Source organism: Carassius gibelio, chromosome A13 (assembly GCF_023724105.1).
Source record: "Carassius gibelio isolate Cgi1373 ecotype wild population from Czech Republic chromosome A13, carGib1.2-hapl.c, whole genome shotgun sequence".
Classification (NCBI taxonomy): Eukaryota; Metazoa; Chordata; class Actinopteri; order Cypriniformes; family Cyprinidae; genus Carassius; species Carassius gibelio.
Genome location: NC_068383.1, coordinates 4,482,882 through 4,505,523, shown reverse-complemented (window position 1 = coordinate 4,505,523; position 22,642 = coordinate 4,482,882). Strand labels below are relative to the sequence as shown.

Here is a 22,642-nt window from a genome sequence, read left to right as displayed (position 1 = left end):
TTAGTACTGATCCCAAACCTCCAGACTCTCAGCACACCTGCAGCCTCCTCTTCTTCATATCGGCTAATTACACTCAGCAATTCCTCGTCTCTGGCCCGCAGCAGGAAATGAGATATTTAGTCAACCCCACTGGCTCGGCACCAAGAACCTTCGGAGTGCTTTGAACTAGGGTGCAGTTTTAATTAAAAACCCCAGGCAAAGCTCTGGGAGCTGAACTCCGCTGGCTGAGGGGGTCACTAACCATCCGAACACTTCCCGAGTCGCCACCTCCTAACGGGATCAGAATTCCAGAGGAGAGACACAGAGGCACTTTGCTCTTTTGGATAGACAAAAAGAGAGTTTCTTAATTGCTTGTGCTCTGGCTGTTCTGTTAATTGGCCTAGATTTTCTTGGGACGATTACATGCACGGATACAAACTCATAGCTGTTGGCTACAGATGGTGTTGTACAGTGATGCTGTTTTTTAATTGGCCTCCCAGAGTAATGACTGCTGTTGGAAGTAGTTTTCTTTTTTTGCTCTAGCTAGATTTTGGTAACTACACCATTTGTCTTACCAGATGAGCTTTCAACCTGTCTGGGAATATTTAGGCACCTAATAACATAACGCACGACATATCCACAAATCCAGCTTTTATTCAGCAGCCCAGCGCGGGGCAATGACACAGGATGACACTGTTCGTAAAGCATGAAAACTACATTCCATTACCGTCAGAAACATCCAGAACAGCAGCAGTATAAAATGTTCACTCTTAAAATATATATCAGATATATAAGATGTCTGAGAGCAGGATTCAACATTTCGCTTGTGGTTTGGCTTCAGCATAAAGATTGCTAAAGAATCAATTTTACTTTTGCTCTTACTTGGAGTCAGAGATTTGAACAAATTCATAAGCCAAAGTCTTGCATTTCTGGACTATAACTAACCCCTCAACAAATCAGGAGAAGCAATGAAAATTGCAATTCTTGCCATTACAACATGCCAATAATTAAATCTTTTGAAATCTGATATAATAAAAAAAAACACAGCTTTTCTACACACTTTGAAAAACACATAATTCTATGACCACTTGATTAGTTTGGATGTGGTCCGGAAAAAAAACTAAATTAAAAAAAATTTCAAACTTTATATGCACAAACACACAGCTCTCCAATCCTTGCCTGAGCACAGCAATGCATACAGATGAGCATTATCTGTCTATCATTATCTATCACTATCCCTTTAAATTACAAAATAAGAGCTACAAATTTCAAGAAAACTTAATCTGCCACAAGATAAAACCTATACCCCAAATAACTGGGGTATATTTGACAATAAATAAATACATAAACACTCTTATTTCTAGCAATTTCTGAGTACAAACTGTTTTAATTCTAGACTTTTTGTTTGTTTGTTTGTTTATTTGTTTGTTTGTTTGGTTGGTTAAAAATCCCAGTCACAAAAGTGTCAAAAATGTCACAAAAAATGTTTATTTTGCTCACATTCTCAGTATCATTCTTACAATTTAACTTGAACCAAGTTGCAGTAACATTAAAGTTTTATTTGCCAAAGATTATTTCCTCACATTTGGCACCTGGCAATTTGAGAGTGTTAATTTTGACTATGTGTACGCATGTGGCCGCTAATACCCGTCTGCCCGCCTGTGCCCACCTGTTTACTCAACACGGGGCTGTTTGGACACACTCAACACTTTTAGCTCCTTCTGTCGACACTTATTTAATCACTCTTTCAATCTTGGGCCCTGTCTCTCTCTCTCTCTCTCTCTCTCTTTCTCTTTGAATTTCACCATCTCCATCTTTTCTTACTGTTATATGACTGGAGAAATGTCATGTGTATCACAAACCTAGTTAGCAATTCAAATTAGATGATGAGTGAATGCCCAGAGTAACCAGAGGCAACCTAACACCTCTAATCATTCAGAATGACTTCTCTAATCCTACTGATTATTGACAGATATTGACTAGGTGTTGTTGACAAGAAATCGTTTACATTTAGAACACCTCCAAGTCATTAAAGGAACACCCTGTGATCTTAAATTTGACAGTATTTTGTTACTAATTTATATACTGAATCAGCCTTGCTTTAGACTATATGATACTGATAACTAAAAGCCAAATCTACACTCATTACTGTGAGTCGGCAAACAATAGAAACTTACTTGTTGGGTTTAGGAGTGAGGATTTCCATTACAAACGGTTTGTGCAAAGTGTCTGTGATTGATTCGAAACTGGCTGAAGGAGGAAGAGAAATCTTTAAAGGTTTAAAGGAACAGTTCACTCAAAATTGAGAACTGCATCTGACTCGTGCCATATTGCAGTCTTCTGAAGTCACATGAGAGCTTGTGAGACTGGTTTGATTTTTCTTTCCTTTTCACTTTGTATTTTGATGGCGCTTGAGAGTCGCTATAAACTGAAGATCCTTTTAAAAATCTCCATTAATAACAGGATATGGGTTTTTTATGTCAACTGTTTTTTTAATGGATTTTACTGTAAATGATGGTGAAATTGCTGCATTACTCCTTTCGCCTCTTTCATCTGCTCACAAACTTTAGTCCCGACTCAAACTCAGCATGCCATTGGTTAAGACAATGTATTATATCATACCATTCAAAAAAACTCAAAAACACAGCATTCACATTCTTCTGAAAAGTCAACCTATAAATGGCACACTAATCTGTGAAATAATAAACTATTATCTTTAATATCACAAAAGTCAGTGGTAATTCAGGTTATTTTCAAGCATTCATGATACTATTCTGTATATCCCAGCAGAATGAATCACCCTCATCTGAGTTTAGTGTGTCACAGTGTTTTACACATACTGAAAAAACCAGCACTTGGGCTCATTTTGGCTTCAAGTGAGTCATTAAGATCCTGTAAGATGACTGTCTACTGAAGACACAGTCAGAGCTCAAGTGAAGTGGGCTGAAGTGCCCACTAAACCAAGGGCCAAGAGTGAAAAACAACACAATGTCGACACAATAACAACATTATTGTTATTTGCAACCAGTAAAACTTTCATAATGTGACATTTTCAGAGTACAATAGTACTACGAGACTTGACTTTAATTGAAAAAATAAGAGAAATTTGTGATTCAGTTGTCAACTGAAATCTAGACTAATTTCTGATGTAGGGCAATTTTTGGGGGGTTATATTGTTACATTTTTACAAAATATTACAAATACAAACATTTTTACATTTTAATTCATTTCCTAAATATGACTAATGGTTGCAAACCAGGTGTGGAATTGCAATATGAATATGGATATTTAAAATTTAAAGAATTAATTAAAATGTAATACATTAGAAATATAAATAACAGAAAAACAAGGGTTGTTAATATTCAAGAGAAACTTTGCATGTTGGGTTTAAAGATTTATAATAATCAACATATTTATGATACTTGGTGGATTAAGGCAGAAACAACAGTTAATTTTCAAGAATTAATTGTCTATTTTTCTTTAAACTCAATTCAATAAATTCCACTTCATGTCATTTTAATTCAAATTTCTGCTGTGGCTAATTCAATTTAAGTTCACAAAAATGAATTAAAAGTGAGTCCACAATTCAGAATTTTACACAACTGAGAGTCAGTGTTATTATCTTTAATTAAACCTAAAACCATTTAAAAAAGATCTTAAAAAAAAAACTATATATATATATATTATTTTGATTTATTAATGTTTTAATAATCCATAATTTATTACTATTATTTAAAAATATTCATATACACTTTAATATCTTTAATATACACTTTAATGTTGCTATGAAACATTATAGTATCTCAATAATACAAAAAAACTGGGCCAGGAACGTCAATCTGAATTTGAAGCTGACTTTAACTGTGCGTTGTGTTTAGTGCGCTGAACGGTCACAGCATGAAGCCCAGCAGGAACTGAACATTCAAACAAACTGCTTCACAAATCTCATGACTCCAATACATCTCTCCAAAACAGACTGAGACGCAAAATATTGTGTGGGAGGTGGGATCTTAACTTCTGGAGATCAATATGGCCCTGGGAGGCCCGGCAGAGCAGCGCGTGCCCAGCACGAGGGCCCCATGCTCCCTGGCCTCCTGGAGTGCAGGGCCACTGCACAGGGCACAGGGGAGCAACGCTCAACTGTTTGTTCAACCTTTCATTAAATAGCCATTTCATTGCACACACTCCCCAGCAGGACATGCAATGTAAGCATTTGTGGATCATCTTGATATAAAGCCCCTCTTTCATTTTAAGAGCGCTTTATATCTTCTTTTCCGCACCTTCCACTTTATTTACTAGTTTTCCTGGAGCTTTTCTTTTACAATTACTGGCTCTGCTCCAAAGGTGGAGGAGGTGTCAGGCAGGGAATACGCTTCTGTTCTTGGCTGATTTCACTCTTTCTGCGTGGTTCTTCCTTGGCTTTCCATCTCTGTGCTCTGTGTTATTTAGTGGCAAATCCTTGAGAATTACACATTTCATATCCATTATATCTGAAGGCATTTTCAGAAAACTCAACTCACCCTGTTTTTCTCACATATATCACATAGAAAACCCTTTAAGAATGTATAAAACAAAAGAAAATAACATTCTTGAAGGTAAAGAGTGCAGTTTAATGTTAAAAATAAATTTTCCTATCACAAATATGACAGTCAAGTAAAAGACATTTGAAAATTTGTCTCTGTGGTGCCATCAAAACATCACTCTTAACCAATGGTGTGAGTTTGGGGGCGGGACTACCTGTTTGTTAGTCCAATAGGAGATGAGGAACTGACAGAAATTTCTCACTTCACCTTCAAAAATATCTATTATTGGTGCAGTCCAACACAGCCAAATCAGTTATTATTTCATTTCAGTTTTATTATTTTTTCCTAGAACCACACATTTAATTTTATTTTTCAAAGTGTGTAATTTGTGTACATTTTGATAAAACACTTCCTTCCATGCACTGCATTTTAAAGTGTTATCAATAATTCTTGAATAATTCAGTGAAACTTTGTATACTAAGTCATCAACTAGCATAAGTGATAAATAGCTGTCATTTACACTGATGACACAAACACACTTCAGTCTGGACCTCAAAAAGACATTCAAGACTAAACCTGTCGCAGCAGAGAAGGAAAAACAACAGCCTAAAAACAAGCCAAACCCAAGTTTTGGATTCCCAAGATAGAAACCTCTGTCAAGAACTATCCATTGAAATTTAGCTCGATACAACATGTCTGATGTCCATCTCAAAACTGCCCAACAATCTTAAAAAAAAAAAGAAATGTCAGAAATGAACAAGGCTTCTATCAATACAATCATACAGTCTCAGATACAAGCAGTCTCAGGATGTAATACTGTTGAACTTCATATAGATTCCCTGAAATAGATTCCCAGCCACAGCGCAGGGTCAAGGGAGCGACACGGTCTAGACTTCTAACAAGTCAATCCAGCGTGTCTGCACAGGGACCGATTGAAACAGAGCTCCGGACAGCTCTGACAAGCCTCAACCTTTCAGTTTTCAGGTATTTGGACACGTCTATTGAAATAACTAACAGGCGACGGAGGCCGAGGTGATTGATGGAGTGAGGGGGGCAAACTACACCCTGCTGGTGGTCTATGTGCAGATTCATTCAGCCTGAATTTCTTTATTTTTCTCCCCTTAGTTAACAAAAGCCAGAGAAAAGGTCAAGCTGGTCTTGACTTGGTGGTCTATTGTATAAAAATAACCTTCACAGAGAATGGAAAATGCCCATAGCACCCGGTGAGGAAAACACATCTCAGATGTAAAAAAAAAAAAAAAAAAAAAAAAAAAAAAAAAATGAGAGAAAAGAGCGTGTGGACATTCAGACAAATGTTATCGGCGGCTCATCCAGAGACACTTTTATTCAGCTGTATTTTTACTCACTGGAGACACAGAGACTGAGTTTGTGAGAATAGCTAATATATATATATATATATATATTAGGGGTGTAACGATACGCGTATTCGTATTGAACCGTTCGGTACGACGCTTTCGGTTCGGTACGCGGTACGCATTATGTATACCGAACGGTTCGTTGGAGTAATTAATTATATTTGGAAAAAAAAAAAAGAGAGAGGGATAGAAATATAATGATATGCGTTCAACAAGGTAGCCCAATAACCCAAACAACGTAACAGGCAACGCCCCTGACACTCCCGAAGAAGAAAAAAACACCATCTTATATGTTTATGTTAGGCTACTCAGCAGGCGCTCGCTCACTAAGTACGCGCTGAAGGCTCGTTGCAAAATAGCCAATGCGTTTAACAGACTAGAAATTAGAAGATCCTCCAATAACCAACAGGTCTGGTGTTTGGGTGCACTTTGGATTCCCTTTAAGCTATAATGGTGATGGCAAGAGAGCGCTCGGGCAGAAGCGCTCGGGCTCGCTCATGAGGCGTCTGTCTTTGCTAAGCAACAATGACGTGCTCTCTCCATGAGACGCGGAAATTTCAGCGAAGGATAAATAGATTTCCTGCTCTAAAAATCGCTTGCAGTAGCTCTGCTACTAAATTTATTTCAAAATTGCAATCCATATACAACTATGATCAGCTGATCCTTCATCTTGGCTGAGCTCTCAACCTTGTTACGGGAAAGGATGAAGCTGATTGGTTGGTTCTTGTCACATGACCCGCGGTGCGCTTGCGGCATTCTGAAAAGTTGAGATGTTTTTACATTTTGCTGTATCTAAAACGTATCGAACCGAACCGAACCGAACCGTGACATCAGTGTATCGTATCGAACCGAACCGTGAATTTTGTGAACCGTTACACCCCTAATATATATATATATATATATATATATATATATATATATATATATATATATATATATATATATATATATATATATATATTAGGGCTGTCAAAAATAGCGCGTTTACGACGTTAATTAGTTGTTTGTCGTTAATTACGTCAAAATTTTTAACACATTTCACGCATGCGCAGTGTGACAAATTATTCAGGTCAGTAAAGTCTCGTCGATCTCAGCGAAAACAGCGGCGAGCCCCGCGACGAAAACACAGAAGAAGCTTAAGGTTTTACCCCAGTTACTCTCAAATACATTCATGCCAAGCTCGATAAACAGAGATGACTTTGGTAGTTGATACGCTGGAGCTTCTTCCTGTTATAGCGTCCTGTGTTTCACACTGCGCATGCGCAGAACGCCTAAATGCAATGCAGCGAAAATTACAGCTGTTTGGAAAAGCATTTGCATTTTTACTTGCTTTTACTGGCACTTGAAGCCTTCAGAACGTGAAAATATCGATCCTAAAGTATTGTGGCAGAGCAAATGAACACCTCCCAAAAACAAGAGTGCCCAGAGTGCTGCTTATGTGATGGTGGCGCATGTTTGTGTTTCTGAGTTCATTCTATCGAGTTTCTCTATGCATAATTTCATAGATATGTGGCTATATTTAACCACTGGTTCACCTAACACTCTTACACTATCTGTAGTTAAATGGCATGGTTTGATAAAGTGCTCAGGTAAATTTGATTAAGTAAATGTTAAACTTTTGAAATTCAGAAAAAAAGAAAATTATGTATTTGTGTCCTGTTATTTATCTTTTGGTATGCATTTCAGAAAAAAAAAAATTGGTTAGGATTCAGGTGTAATTGCAAATAGTGATTAATCCTGATTAATCCCCTGAAAAAAAACTAAACTCATATTAAATTAACACCACCCATTCAATGCATGTTATTACAAATAATGTTTGTATTTGATCAAAACATACTTACATTTGCTATGAAAAAAAAAATTATTTCCTTATTTCCCATTCCACTCCAAATCACTTGACTCCTTTCTGGCATATAACACCGACTTTCCACCAATCACTCATTTCCTGACAAATAAAATATAAAATAAAGTCAAGTCCCACATATTTTCACTGTTTAATGTGTCATATTACAGAAGTAAAATGAGTTGAGAACACCGTTTCATGTTCATCTCTCACTGTGGAAGGAGAAGTGTTCACAGGGAAAGCTTCATATCCATGATCACTTCTGAATGAAGCGCTCTGCTTACCCTGGCTAGGTTGGACGATCACATGTCGTTTCCTTCATCAGCGTGTTCAACCTTGCAATCTTGAGCCAACATGAATAGTTAAGCGCAACGATTGAAGTGTGAACGGTTTTAAGCTCATACAACAAGCATCAGATGTATTCCAGAGTCTACAGTGAATTAAAAAGTACAGAGCGCTTCGCTTTAATTACAGGTGGATCAAACACTGTAATCCTGCTGCATACAGAACTGGAGCTCATTAATGTTGACAGGTGCTGCTGCACACCTGCTTGGCTGTTTTTATCTGCGCTTGATGGCCAATGGAGCGGCATTATAGCACTTGAAAGCACTTTATATATGATTAAGAGCAGTATGCCATTAAACGCTCTGGGAATCAGATTAAAATAACAAACGTGTTGCCTGGTATCCATCATTTTTTCTCAAGCCCAGATAAGCATTTGGCCAGAGGCAGTTTTATGAACTGAACCCAGCAGTAAGTTTAGTGTTTGTTTTCAGTTACCATAATATTACACAAAATATTACAAGACGAACCTCACAGTTCAGAAGGTAAATCTTTCAGTCACAGGGAGCAGAGAAGAGCTGCATGCAGGGTGCAAAACTCCCACAAGGCACAGCGGGTGACCGCTAATCCACTCTAGAGGAGAGCTCTCAGACAAACCATCACACTAATATTATCATGAAATCTCTGTCTGTGCTCAGTAAGATGAATAGAAGACAAAAAGACAACATGACAAGACCAAAACCATTTATAGATGGAGTATGTGACCAAGGACTCCAACTCTAGTATACAGTATACTATGTATACTGCACAGTATTCTGTAAGTAAATCATTTCATTATGAACAGATATCAGACCACTCTCATACTGCTTCAAACTAAGAAAATACCAAAGCTGTTATCTTTCAAAGAGTGAAAATGGTCATAATGAGCACTGGCTGTCAATACTGGGGTGGATAGATGGGAAAATAATAAATGAGTAATAATAGTAATTAGGATTATTGTTATTATTGCACCTATGCATAAATATTAAACATGTATATACTGTACATATATACTACATTATATCAGGTAACACTTACATAAAAATAGGTGATAAAAAACTACTGATAAAACATGCTAATTAAAAGGTTTTTGTCAAATATAAACAGAACAATAAATAGAACGATGGATGGATGGATGGATGGATGGATGGATGGATAAAAACAGACAGTAATAGTGACAGACAGAGAGACATAGATATAGATAGATAGATAGATAGATAGATAGATAGATAGATAGATAGATAGATAGATAGATAGATAGATAGATAGATAGATAGATAGATAGATAGATTAAAGCAGATTAAAACACACTCAGCCAGTCAACAATGACACTCAGCAGTCTGTGTATTTGTCTATTTATAGTTTGGAGGGTATGAACTCCTCTCATTCACCCTGATGGAGGTAATCGATGGTTTTCTGTGTCCTGAGGTGAGCTCTTAGAAAACAGCAAGTATCCGGCAGTCTATAAGGTCAGTCTCTGGGGAGTGATCTTTCTCAAACACAGCTGCATTTCTCTGACATGTAAGTGATCCGCGCGCCACACATTCAGAATATATTTCACATGACTCTGCTGCCTCTGTGATTGCAGGGGACACATGAATCACTATAAAATTGCCAGCAGTAAATAGCTGCTTGTGTGAAATGCCAATGTGATGTTATTGTTGTTTTTTTTTCTCTTAGAGAGTTGATTGAAGATGGCATCTTGAACTCGCTTGGCCAGATTCTGCTGTCATCTACTGCACTGCTGTGACACAACTGTCCAAACTGCTGAGTCTAGTAGAAACTATTGTGTTTGCTTCACTATTTAGAAACAGAGACTCCATTGCATGGATACTTCAGATATTATGACGTTCTAACTATACTTTTGTCGCTCAACCGGTCACCAGCAGCATAGCCAAAAGTGACCGTTAATTCCAATCAGACTGAAAAAATGGCCATAACTGGTTGACCTACTTGACAAGTGAAGCCTATAGGTAATATACAACAGAAATAAAACGGACCAGAATAAACATTTAAATACAGACTTTCAAGAAAGGCATGATTTTTCTAAACAATAAATAGGTTGACATGAAACTACTGCAGTACACTACCGTTCAAACATTTGGGCACATTAAGTGATTTATTTGTTTTATTTGATAATAGTAAGAAATGTTTCTTAAGCTGTAAATCAGCATATTAAAATGATTTCTGAAGGATAATGTGACACTGAAGACTGGAGTAATGATACTAATAATTCAGCTTTGCATAACATGAATAAATTAATTTTTTTGATATATTCAAATAGAAAACAGTTCTTTTAAATTGTAATAATATTTCACAATATATCAGTTTTTACTGTTTTTTGATGCAGCCTTGGTGAACACAGAAGACTTTTTTTCAAACATTAAAATGTCTTACTGACCCCAAACCACTCATTTTGATCAAAAATGTCATGATCTTGTAAAACAAAGGTATCTATGCCAAATAATTACATCTTTATAGGCCCTGTAACAAAAAAATACAAGCTCCACATTTCAGCTTGAATGACTTGCCCTCATAGACATTCATTGTCTGTCCATTATTGTTCATGCAGTTTTCAGTTGGTTTTTACAAATTGAATGTTAAGCCTATGGAAATCGATAGAGCTTAAGTTGTATTTAACCCAAATTATTCCTTGAAGCTGCAATGACCTGTTGTTGATTTTTTCAGTAGGGTTGATCTATTTTATTGATGTGCACCAATACACCACTCATAATTAGTTTATCACATGTGCCATTAAAACTACATTTGTGCTATCCTGAGGTGATCTCTCCCTTGCATATGTCACAGGTGCTGTGGAAAGTGCTTTTCGCTGTATCACTTGTCTCAACACTATCTGACCATTAAGTGTGTTGACTTCAGCTTGATCTCTGAACGTTTGCTCTCTGCCTACCTCCACATCCATGAAAAAAGAGAGGATGAAGCAGATCCGAAACAAATGTACCAATCTGCCGGGCTAAATTTAGGCCCATCCTCTAGTCTTGACAGGAGCGGGCGATGCAGCAGCGTGGGTGATCCGCTAATGGAGGCCTGAGAGGTGAACTATAGATCAGCGCTTCAATATTAATGCTGCTACAGCACAAACTCAGGAATCACATAACAGCCACAAAGAGAAACACTAGAGACGACACTGTCAGCAGTTTGTCTGCGTGTAAGTATTAAATGTTTAATTTTCACTCCTCACTGTTAAATGTATCCAGGCCTTTGGAGTAAAAGAAGAACAGGTAATGAAGAAACTATGAAATTCAATATGGAAGATATTTATTTTTAAAAAATTACGCGAATGAGCTTTACTAGTGTTGCAACCTACTATAATTACTTTCACCTGCAACTGAATTTAATTTAAATATTATTCCTTAAATTCAAAATTTCAATAAAAAATCCATTAATCCGATTTTGTCTCATTTGTAAGTTGCTTTGGATAAATGAAATTGCTAAAAGATTAAATGCAAATGTAAATGTTTGCTACAAAAATTCGAATTTAAGATTGTACACCACCCTAACACACACTGTAAATAAAATAAAATTATATTAAATAATAAATAATAAAATTATCAGTTAAAATAAGGGTAAAATAATATAAATAAAAATGGTTAAAAATAAGTATAATATAATAAAATAAAATATATATAAAATAAATTAAAATTAAAATAGTAAAAGATAAAGGATTTAAGAAAATAATAAAAAATAAATATAAAATAATATTGGTAAAAAAAGATAATAAAATAAGAAATAATAAAATTAAATTAAATAAAATGTTGCTTGCACGGTACAAACTTCATTCAGAAAGGGTCAGAGAGAGAAGAAAGTCAGAGAAAATGAGAGAAAAAGAGAGGGAGGGAGGCCCAAGGAAGTCAAGCCTCTTTTGAGAAATATCTAGAAATAATTCCAAGGTCGACTTTCTTGGTATCGAGGGGTTTGGAATAAACACAGCACTAATTAGCCCAAATGCGATACAATAGACCTATCTCAGATTAGTCTGATGACTGAAGAGAGTCTCCAAACTCTACCATTCTCCTGCTGTCATGCCACGGTTGAAAGGATGATAGTTTTAGTGATCAAGGTCTTCATGAGTTGTCTTTCAACTCAAATTAACCAAAACTTCTCATTTTACAAATATATGTGTGTGTGTGTGTGTGTATAGTGTCATAACCAATCAAGTTTGATTGGGTGTCACTCACAACTGTATTTCTTCACAAAAATAAATATTAAATAAACCTTATCTGAGTGACACCCCAGCACAGTACACAAGTCCTATTGATAGCAGACAAAGCCGACTGTGTTTGTGTCCCCCACACAGGACTCTAGGGTCCGTCAGAGAGAGGCTCATATACTGCAGTGTGGACACTAAATGGCCTATTCTGAATGCAATCAATGTCTCATTACATCCCACCGTTATAAATCTGAGCCCTATTTAGTCTGGGGATTAAAGGAAGCAGGCTAGAGCAACACCCATCGATGCAAATACATCACAAACAGATCCATGCAGAGACACGCACCGGTGGCTGCTCACACATACCCTGCATTCAGAAAGAGACAGGAGCTCCAGCACATATATGCACATACATGCACGTGAAGTCAAACTTTATGCGACACTCTTCTGCTAAGCTAATGGAATAGTTCACAAAAAAAAAAAATGTGGAAGAATAAAACAGATTAATTTTTCATTATAAACATGAATGAGAACTCTTTGTTTTTGTTAAGAGATTCTAGCTGACTCAGTGATCCAGAAGCAGTGAAATATTATTACATTAAAAAAATTTTACAATTTAAAAATATTTTAAAATGTAATTAATTATTGTGATGCAAATCTGATTTTTGTTGTTGTTGTTGTTGCATCATAACTCTCCAGTGTCACATGATTCTTCAGAAATCATTCTAATATGCTGATTTGCATAGATACATTTCTTATTATTATTATTATAAATGTTGAAAACAGTTGCTAATATTTTTATGGAAGCATTTTTAAGGAATCTTTTAAAAAAATCATATATATATCTGAAAGATAGTGTTGTTAGCACACACTTACAGAACCTGCTAAGCATGATTCAGAATTTTCTAAATCTTTTGTTAGTTACAACTAAAAAAGCTTAAAAGAATGTTCTACAAAGCAGAATAAATTAAGATTGCTGAATGTGTATGTTAATGCTATATAGATTAAATGATAAAAAATGAGGGGAAATGAGTGGTTGTGTTGCCAAACATCATTACTGAGATGGACACTGTCACCAAATGTCCATTTATCATTTATAAATGCTATTTTATCACCTTACAACCTGCCACAAAATACATCCTCGTGAATCGTTAACGGCTGCTTGTGAATTTATAGCTCATACATTAATATGATGAAAAAATTACACTGGTCCTGTGCCAAGACTTAGTATGCTGCCTATATAGGCATGATTCTGCTTCCTAATGATACCTTCTTATTGCCAGATTCTAGGCAGTCACATATGTGTCCTTTACTGATGAGGCAACACAAGAATTGCAACAAGCTCAGTGGAAAAACAATCCATCCAGGTTTGCAGACGAAGTACTAAAGATAAACACAACTGATAACTGAAATATATTTATTTTACTAAAAAAAAAAAAAAAAAAGTATTTCGGTTTAATTAAAAAAGCATGTGCTGTGAATTTTGATGTTTATTAGAGTAGCACATTCACAGCTTTGCAACATGCTAATGTCATTTTGTATTAAAATCAATTGCAAGTCAAGTCATCCATGTGCTTGCAACACTAACTGTATTAAGTTATTACCTATGTTAGCTTTGTAGACTGTTCTAAAAATCATTTACAAGATTCTTTATCCATTAAGATGCCATTTACGTAGGCAGCAGACAGCATGGCTCACTAGGGATTGAATCAGAGGATCTACACCATTGTGAGTCACCTGGCGATTGTCATCTGTGGAAGCCTGGCTTTATCATGTTCCACATGCATTCAGACCGGGAAGTGTTTGACATTTACACCAGGAGGAAACCGTATCCGCATCTGAAGCAGGAGTGCAGCTTCAGAGCAAGTTTCTACTGTATATGTGCATGTCAAGCTACAAGAGACCGATAGAAAAGAGGGAAGCACACTGACAAGTAGAGACTCAGAGAACATGACCTAACTAAGAGAAACACGCTAGCAGACACACAAGCACAGAAAGCTGCCAGAAGATAAAGGCTAGCTGCATTATAAACACCACAGACTTCAGACAAAGCTGCGCTTCCTGGAAAAATTCATGGAAGTCCAAAGTGCATGAAAAATATAAGAAAAAATACATGTGGAAGCTTTGCCATGCTGATAAAGCACAACCAACAAAAATTTAATAAAAGTAAATTAAATAAACAATAATTTACAAAAAAATATGTTTTTTTGGAAAACATAAAAGATAGTAACACAATTAAATAATAAAACAATATTCATATAATAACAGCAGTACATAAAAAATAACAAAAATAATAATAATACTAAACAAAAAAAAGTAAAAGACAAAAATGCATAAAAATGGTTTTAGTGCTTCTCCAAAGTTAAACATCCTGAAACTTTTCCCATTAAAGATATCTCAAATTATATTGAGAAAAGACAGCGCCTTTGAATACTCATCTAATAGAAAGAGAAACAGATTTTTATTTATCTTATTTTTGCTGAATGAAGCCTGAGCAATCAAAAGCATATTTTTAAAGCAAAGGAAGAAGGTGGTCTGTTCTATTCAAGAGTGCCTCTCCTATTACAGCTCCACATTTCACACTTCAATAAGACATGCATCGGCAAAAATATATGAAAGCTGATAGAAAGTTATTAACCATCTTTGCAAAGCGCACAATGGGTGTATGTCTGCACGATGTTGATGTGGATCTGAGAGTTCATCTGAATAAGAGACTAAATGAGTTGATGCCAGGACTGATATCCCACACTGATAGCACACCGTCTTCTGTGAGAAGTAATAATGTTTCAGCTTGAGAAAGGGAACACATTGAGAATTCCCTGGGATCCAGGTTTTCTCATTCCCATCAAGTGTTTGTATCTCTATAAGCAGGACTGCTATTCCTTAAGATGATATAAAGCTTTTGCAGATGTTAAAGAAACAGTTCACACAAAAAATGGTATGTCATTCAATGACCCTCATGTTGATCCTTACCTATATGACATCCAGACGCACAAAATGAAATGTTTTCAGACTGTAAAGCTTAATTAAAAAAAAAAAAGATAACACAGTTCATAAGATTTAAGCACTTACAAAGAAAATACATTTAATGACAAAACAAAAAAAAGAAAAAGTATGAATTTCATGTTATTTTTTAGTAATTTTATCTGATCAGATTAAACTCTTATCTCTATATATTAAATATCTTTCTGAACAATAGCACTGGCAGATCTCCTTCATTTCTGCTGCTGTTTCTTTAAATGGCGAAAGAGAACAGGGTTGGAGGATTTATTGAGAACGAGAGTGAGCTGGAACAGAGGAAGAGCAGAGACGCAGAGACCTTGTAACATTTGTGTCCTGCGGCTTCGGGGCTTTGTAGACACAATCTAACTCTGAATAACAAGGTTTAAACCACACAGAGAGATAGAGGGAGTTTAAGAGAGAAGATGCACAAGAATGACTTTTAAAAGCTCTGTCACCATCTCCAATGGTCAAAACAGGGAATGACAAACTCTGGTCTAGAGGAATTTAAAAGTGTATAATTTACTTTTCTTGTTGCTTTTCTCTCATTCAGTTTTCATATAAAAGCATTTTGGCTTTCCTTCTCAAGCGAATCTCCCTGACAAGCTCATTTCAGCAATAAATCGTGTCTCATTGTTCATTTTTGCTAATGTTTATTCAATACAAAGTTGAACGAAACCTACTACAGACAATGCATCATTACTTTAACTCATATTTCCTCATCTGAAATCTCCCCTGCCCTTCGGGTGACTTCCGCCAAATCAGATGCACTTAAAAAGACACAGCTGAGCAGTTCAGACACCTTTAAAAAAGTCTCCCTATATTCGCACTACACTAAATGATCTTAATGATAAACTAAAGCTCACTCTTCTGACGCTTCATGCCAAGTTCGGCATTTCAGCAAGTGCGCGTGGCTGTTAGACCGCCTGCAGTTATTTATTAGAGCCGTATGAAATTTTCATGCGGTGTGAAGCATTCTCTTTCATCCAGCAGCCTGCTGTCAAGAGCGAGGCGGAAGCCGAGGCCCGGCGTGGCAGCTCCACACGGGAGGGAGGCAGTGTTTAAGAGCGGGGGGCCATGCCTTCAGGTGACATCATCAAAGACAAGGGTGAGGGGGCGGGAACAACATCAAACCAAATCAGCCAATCAGAAGACTTTGCTTAGCACAACTGTTTGACGAGATGAGAGGCGAGCCAGAGAACAAAGATGTGAAGTGAACTAATCATTGCATGAACACTGGTAGGAAAATACACTTCTGTTTAAAAGTACAGTATGGGGTAAACACGATTTATTTATTTATTTAGTGATGCAAATGCACAGGGGTACATTAAGTCAGTATACTAAAATCAAATGTCATTTAATTAGAGTAAAATTGACTTAAATTATGACAGGGTGAAACATACTAAATTTAAAGCAATACTCCACCCTAAAATGAACATTTTGTCATTAATCACTTAGCCACATGTCGTTACAAACCCGTAAAAGCTTGTATGTGTATGCTCTTCTGTGTTCTCCTTGTGGTTCTCCCGAGTGACACAGAGGAGACCGTTGACAAAGGAAATATTGAATAAAGAATGAATTTGTCGCATCATATAACCCAGATTGCACGTCTGATGGCAGATGGAGTATTCTGACAACAACTTTTCCTACCTTTTCTAGACCTTGACACTGTTATTTACTTGGCAGTCTATGGGACAGTCTCAAGCCTCCAGGTTTCATCCAAAATATCTTAAATTGTGTTCTGAAGACAAACAGAACTTTTACGGGTTTGGAACGACATTTGGGATTAATGAAGTGATTAATGACAAAATGTTCATTTTGGGGTGGAGTAACCCTTTAAGAGTCATTTTCATGGAAAGCCAAATATTATGACATGTCTTTGTTCTCAAGCTTCCCGTTCCACTTTTCCTCTTCTCTCCTCTTTAGTGGTTCCTATTTTCTTGCACCTCTCTCTTTCTTCCATCCCTTCTGTTCTTCCAACTTTTCTTCATCCTTCTTTCATTCTGTCATTGCCCTTTCTTCTCATTCGCTCCTTTCTTTGAAAAGTCATTTGAAAGACTTTCCGATGACACAGACAGATGAAATATGATGAACTAACTGGTTTTGGTTTCACTCAAAATTGCCATTTAGGAGAAACCACATGTGGGCGCTCACACACACACACACAAACACACACACACACACACACACACACACACTTCTGTCTGGGCTTAAAGAAAGCACAGTGACTCACCGTTAGCCAACTACCCATCACAATCCCAACACAAAGGTTAAATACCATGTAACTTCTCCATAACCTGCAAAAGTGTGAGACGTATGTGTGTGTGTGTGTGTGTGTGTGTGTGTGTGTGTATGAGAGAGCGATAGAACTCCTTAAACTCCTAGCAAAAGGCAGAATTCTTGTACTTTAATCTTCTAATTAGCGCAGTAAGATTTAAAATATAGTGTCAGGCCTGGTGTGTGTGTGTATGTGTGTGAGTCACTAGTTCATTTTTATTCTCCTCCAGTGTTGTTCTGGTGTCTTCAGCACAAGGGGCTTTTTGTGGACTGTATTGTGACGCCAGACTCTGGCACTCACAGTCAAGCCAGGGCTGAAAGCCAGCTCACACACACACACACACACACACACACTCCAGAAGAATCAGAGCAGAGACTAGCCTGTGCCCAAACACACTCAACAAGCACAACCAAACACACTCCAGCTCAGCACACGGACAAGCAAAACCCGAAGGGAGCCCATATCACACAAACACATTGATAAATTAGATTTCTTTCATATATTTCCTAGGAGATTAAATGCAGAGTAAATGGAGTTGCTTCTCAGAGTTTTCTCCTGGGAGAGAAAAAAACGAATCTCATGTAAGCTACTATTCAAAAGTTTAGGGACTGTAAGACCCTTCTGCTCATCAAGACTGCATTTATTTTATCAAAAATACAGCTAATTCAGTAAAATTGTGAAATATTATTAAAATGTAAATAATTGTTTTCTATCTGAATATATTTTAAAATGTAATTTATTCCTGTGTTGGCAAAGCTGAATTTTCAGCATCATTACTCCAGTCTTCAGGGTCACATGATCCTTCAGAAATCATTCTAATATGCTGTTGTTGTTTTTTTCTTATTAATATTGAAAACAGATATGTTGCTTAATATTTTTGTGGGAACCTCGATACTTAATGAATCATAAGTTCAAAGTTCACTGAGCAATGAAAAAACAAATGCCAGTTTAAACATTTCAAATGTTCAGGACGTGTTAAGAACTCTTTTTCAAATACTTCAGAAAGTGACACTCACGAGAACTGAAGAGGAAGTGAGACAGGATCAAGTGATTCTACTTTATATACTGTACTTGTTTGTGCCAGTGGTGACTGTTGTCCAAGACTTGATTGCTTAGGTTAAATGCAATAATGCCTAATCTAACTACAAATAAACTATATACTAAATGTCATTCTTGTTGCATTTCATGTTCTAACAAATGAACAGTGTGAAATATCACAGCAGTATCAAACCGTTTATACATTTAAAGTGATCTGCTTTAAACATAACACATAGGATTCAGGTGACTTATGCCCACATACCTGACTGAATCCACCTAGATGGAACAAAATGTAAATCCTGAAAATGTATATAAGAAACGAAAAGGAAAAGATGCAGTGAATAAATATGTCTGGTGCAGAGTTCACCGAACCAGCCGCTCCACACATGCTGCCGTCTTTCTTACCTGGTGCTGAATTATTTGATCTGAACTTTACTGAAGGAATGAAAGGGTGAGAACTGGGCCTCTGAACCAAGTCCATCCTTACAGTAGAGGCACGCTGACCCCAGAACAGTTACCCACTGTCTCACTGGCCAAAGTGCCACGGTCAGAGAATGACCTGCCCCCACAAAAATAACCACCGAGTGAGTTTGTGTGTGTTTAATGTTTAATGTGTTTAATGGCTTCTAAGTTCCCATCAATATCTGCATTAGCTGCACAGCATTGGTCAAGATTGGTCTCTATTTTTGCTTTATTCGTTCTTAACATCATTAAAACAAGATACATTTGCGTGTTCCATATTACTGCATAATATAAGATAATAAAAGTATTATCTTGTAATAATAAAAGACTTGTTTTCATATATATTTTCAAATAATTGTGTTCATATTAAATCATAATTTATCATATACAAATGCAATACATTGCAAAGCTTAAAAACATAATTGATTTACTTTATATTTTTGTCTTGTTTTCCAGTAAAAATATGTACAGGTACGGTATATGAACAAGATATATTAACAATGAATTTTGCAAAATTGCATAATATACAGTACTGAAAAAAGCCATTTTCATGTAAAAGTTGTGCAAATCACATATATAATAATTGGAAAAAAATAGTATATATGAAAAATAAACAAATATTTAAATAGTTTTAATAAAATAATATATATTCTTGTTATAAGCTAAAATATAGTGAATATACAGTATATAAAGGAAAATAAATCTAAATTCATGATGCAATTTTGCATAATATATTAAGCAAATATATCCCATTTAATTTTGTCTTTATATTTTTACTGAAAAACAAGACAAATATAGAAATTAAGAAAATTTGTGATAAGTATTGCGTTTTATAACATGTCAAGTTAAAGGAAATTCCTTTTTAACATATGCCTGGAACCCTTTTCGTCCAGTTGTTTTTGACTGCAAAACCCCAAAGCCGCCTAATTATACCCAATTAGTTGAATAACCATTCTGACAAACCACAGACTAGTTCATTTTGAAAACCTGTGGTTTGCACATCGCTCTCCTGCATCTCTCTCTTTAATGTTAACTAAGGCTGTCTGCTCTGTAGCATGTGCCAGGCTGAGGTTAAATAGATGAAATATGCTGACATAAAATCAGGCAAATAGCTTTAGCACAGCACACACGGAACAGTGACTGGTTCTATCAAAGTCCCTTTAACAGACCACATCAAAACACCCCTGGACGTAGCTATGAACCAACAGAGAGCTCGGAGGAAAAGTAGGGAACAGAAAAAGAGAGAGATTTGTCATCACTTTTCCAACTAAATAACCCTTAAAACTTGTGCGAACGCTGGCGTTATGCTACAAAAGCGGCATGGATCTTTTATTCAGCCAAATAAAAGAATCAGGCCATTCTGACGGTCTTATTATCACGCCTTTCCCAACATCCTCTGAATCCCGCTTCCGTGATTCTTGTATCTTTATCTTTCACACCTTCTGTACCTCTCCCCTTTCCATCTCACAGCTCACACTTGCTCTCTTACTTCTCTTTTCTCCCAGTAATGGGGTTTGGTGCTGTAGAAGATTGAGGGGGGATGTTTTGTGTGAGTGTTTGTGGTCGGTGGTCCGCGCCGTGCCTCGTCGCTCTGGTCAGGCTGAGTCTAATTGCCGGTGTTGTGGTGCTAAAGTCATCCACAGAGCCGTGTGGAGCCAGTGGGGGAAACTGAACAAGCATCACCCGTCAAGAATGCTTCCACTCAGAGAAGCTGTCAGCCTGCCCTGTTTACCTGCTACACAATTATCATCCGCCCCCGGGGAACCCCACTGAACAACACATCCATCCTCTGGGGAACGAGGAGGGGCCACGGGGGAAGCGTGATGCTCGAATATCGCAGAGGGGGATCGCTGACTGAATCTTGTTGTGTGTCAGTGGCTGGAAGAAAAATAAGCATTTAAAAGTCTGTGAGAGGATAGTATGTGTGGCAACAGAGACGTGCAAAGCCATAAGGGTGAAAGAATAAGGGCCGGTTCCACCAAACTTATAAATGTATGTTTTATTAACTGTTTATTGTTTATCTATGCTAACATGCATTAAATGGCCTCTTTGACCAATTTGCTGCAATTCTTCGCATTTTATAAACAAATAAACACCTAAAATAATCTTGAAATGATGTTTTCTGAGAGATTTTTTTTTCTCTGCTTGCTTCTTAACAACTGGTGCTTCGCCTCAGCACAAGTTCAATGTTGTAAAGTGCAGCATTCAAGCTTTGTGAATATTCAAAGCGAATTCTCGATGGCATGAGTCTGAACCCATGAAATATGATGTTCATACCCAAGCTAGGGAGCTGTTTCATAAAACAAGTTTACCAAACAAGCCAGGATTATTTCATTTATTCTGACTTATTTTGAACCAAATCAACTGACAATAAGTCATACTAACTGAAATATTAATAATTATTAATATTTTTTAAAATACTTCATGATTTTTTTTTATTTTTTAATATTATTAATAAAAAATGCTCAATGTAAATGGGAGAGAAAAAATATTATATAATAAAAAATATAAAAATGTATTACAATAATTATGTTTTTGGATATATATTGCATGCATAAACAATATTTAAGATATTTAAATGCAATTCTTCTCAAATTGATATATTTAAAATGTTTTTGTGCATAAAAAGATGCATATTATTTTAATAAAAAATGTATACTTATAGAGTGCATATAATAATATGCACTAAGTATCAAAAATATAAAAACAATATAAAAATTAATATTTTTATCATTATGTATGTATAAAATAAGGTTAATATTTTTGTTATTACATTTTTATACATTTTAATCAATTTTATGAATTGAATTTATTTTAATACATTTAAAAAATAAAATAATTATTATTAAAAACTAAATCTGAGCGAATGCCCCTTAAGGTTGTTTGTGTTGAATATGACGTTGATCTGAGAGAATAAGGAGTCTTTTGAAGGTGGTTTTTGTGGGGTCTGGCTGTAGACGCTGACCTGACCCTTGGCTCAGTGGGACAGTGGGTCAGTGGTGCTGGGCAGCACTGCAGGGAATCCCTTACACACAAAGAGTGTGACCCTGCCTGAACTATGGCTTCAACTCTCACTCGAGATCCTTCCAATTCATTCACCTGAACTCTCCAGACGCATCTGTCCAGTGCAGCCCATATGTCCATCAATCACCGCTTATTATATCTCCCCAAAAGCGGTGGGTGTTACAATTTGTTTCCTCTTTTGTCTTGGCAGCTCAGCTGAGCATCGTTTCCCTTTACTGTTTTCCATAACCTCCCACACCTATATCCAGCACTAGGACAAAGATGGAGCTCTGGAGAGTTCACACTGATTCACCTCCAGCAGGAAATCTGGGAGGGATCAGGCTGGGAAGAGGAGGGATCGTGGCCCTATCACTTACACTGCACATCTACGCGAATGGACTTGATGGCAGCCACCCCCACCCCGTTCTCAGCTTTGCAGTAGTAGCGGCCGCCCTGCACTCTCTGGATGTTGGGGATCCGTAGAGTCTCATTGAAGATGGACGTCTCCTGGAACTTGTCGGAAGCGCTGCCTGCTGTCTTTGTCCACCGCACCTGTAGGGGGCGACATTCAGAGACTTATGAGCTAATAATAAACATGCAAAAGAATTTAATTTCAGCCCATGTTTTACATTTAGATTTTTCAATCAA

General features: G+C 36.6%; 1 protein-coding gene across 2 annotated transcripts in view; it reads right to left on the bottom strand.

Moving 5' to 3' along the window:
* The window catches only part of LOC128025918 (MAM domain-containing glycosylphosphatidylinositol anchor protein 1-like), a 152,221-nt gene that overhangs the window by 80,894 nt on the left and 48,685 nt on the right, over positions 1-22,642 (bottom strand). For both annotated transcript variants that reach the window (XM_052612529.1, XM_052612528.1), the window contains exon 4: positions 22,372-22,546. In XM_052612529.1, coding sequence (XP_052468489.1) covers positions 22,372-22,546 — 175 coding nt within the window. The remainder of the gene's footprint in view (positions 1-22,371; positions 22,547-22,642) is intronic.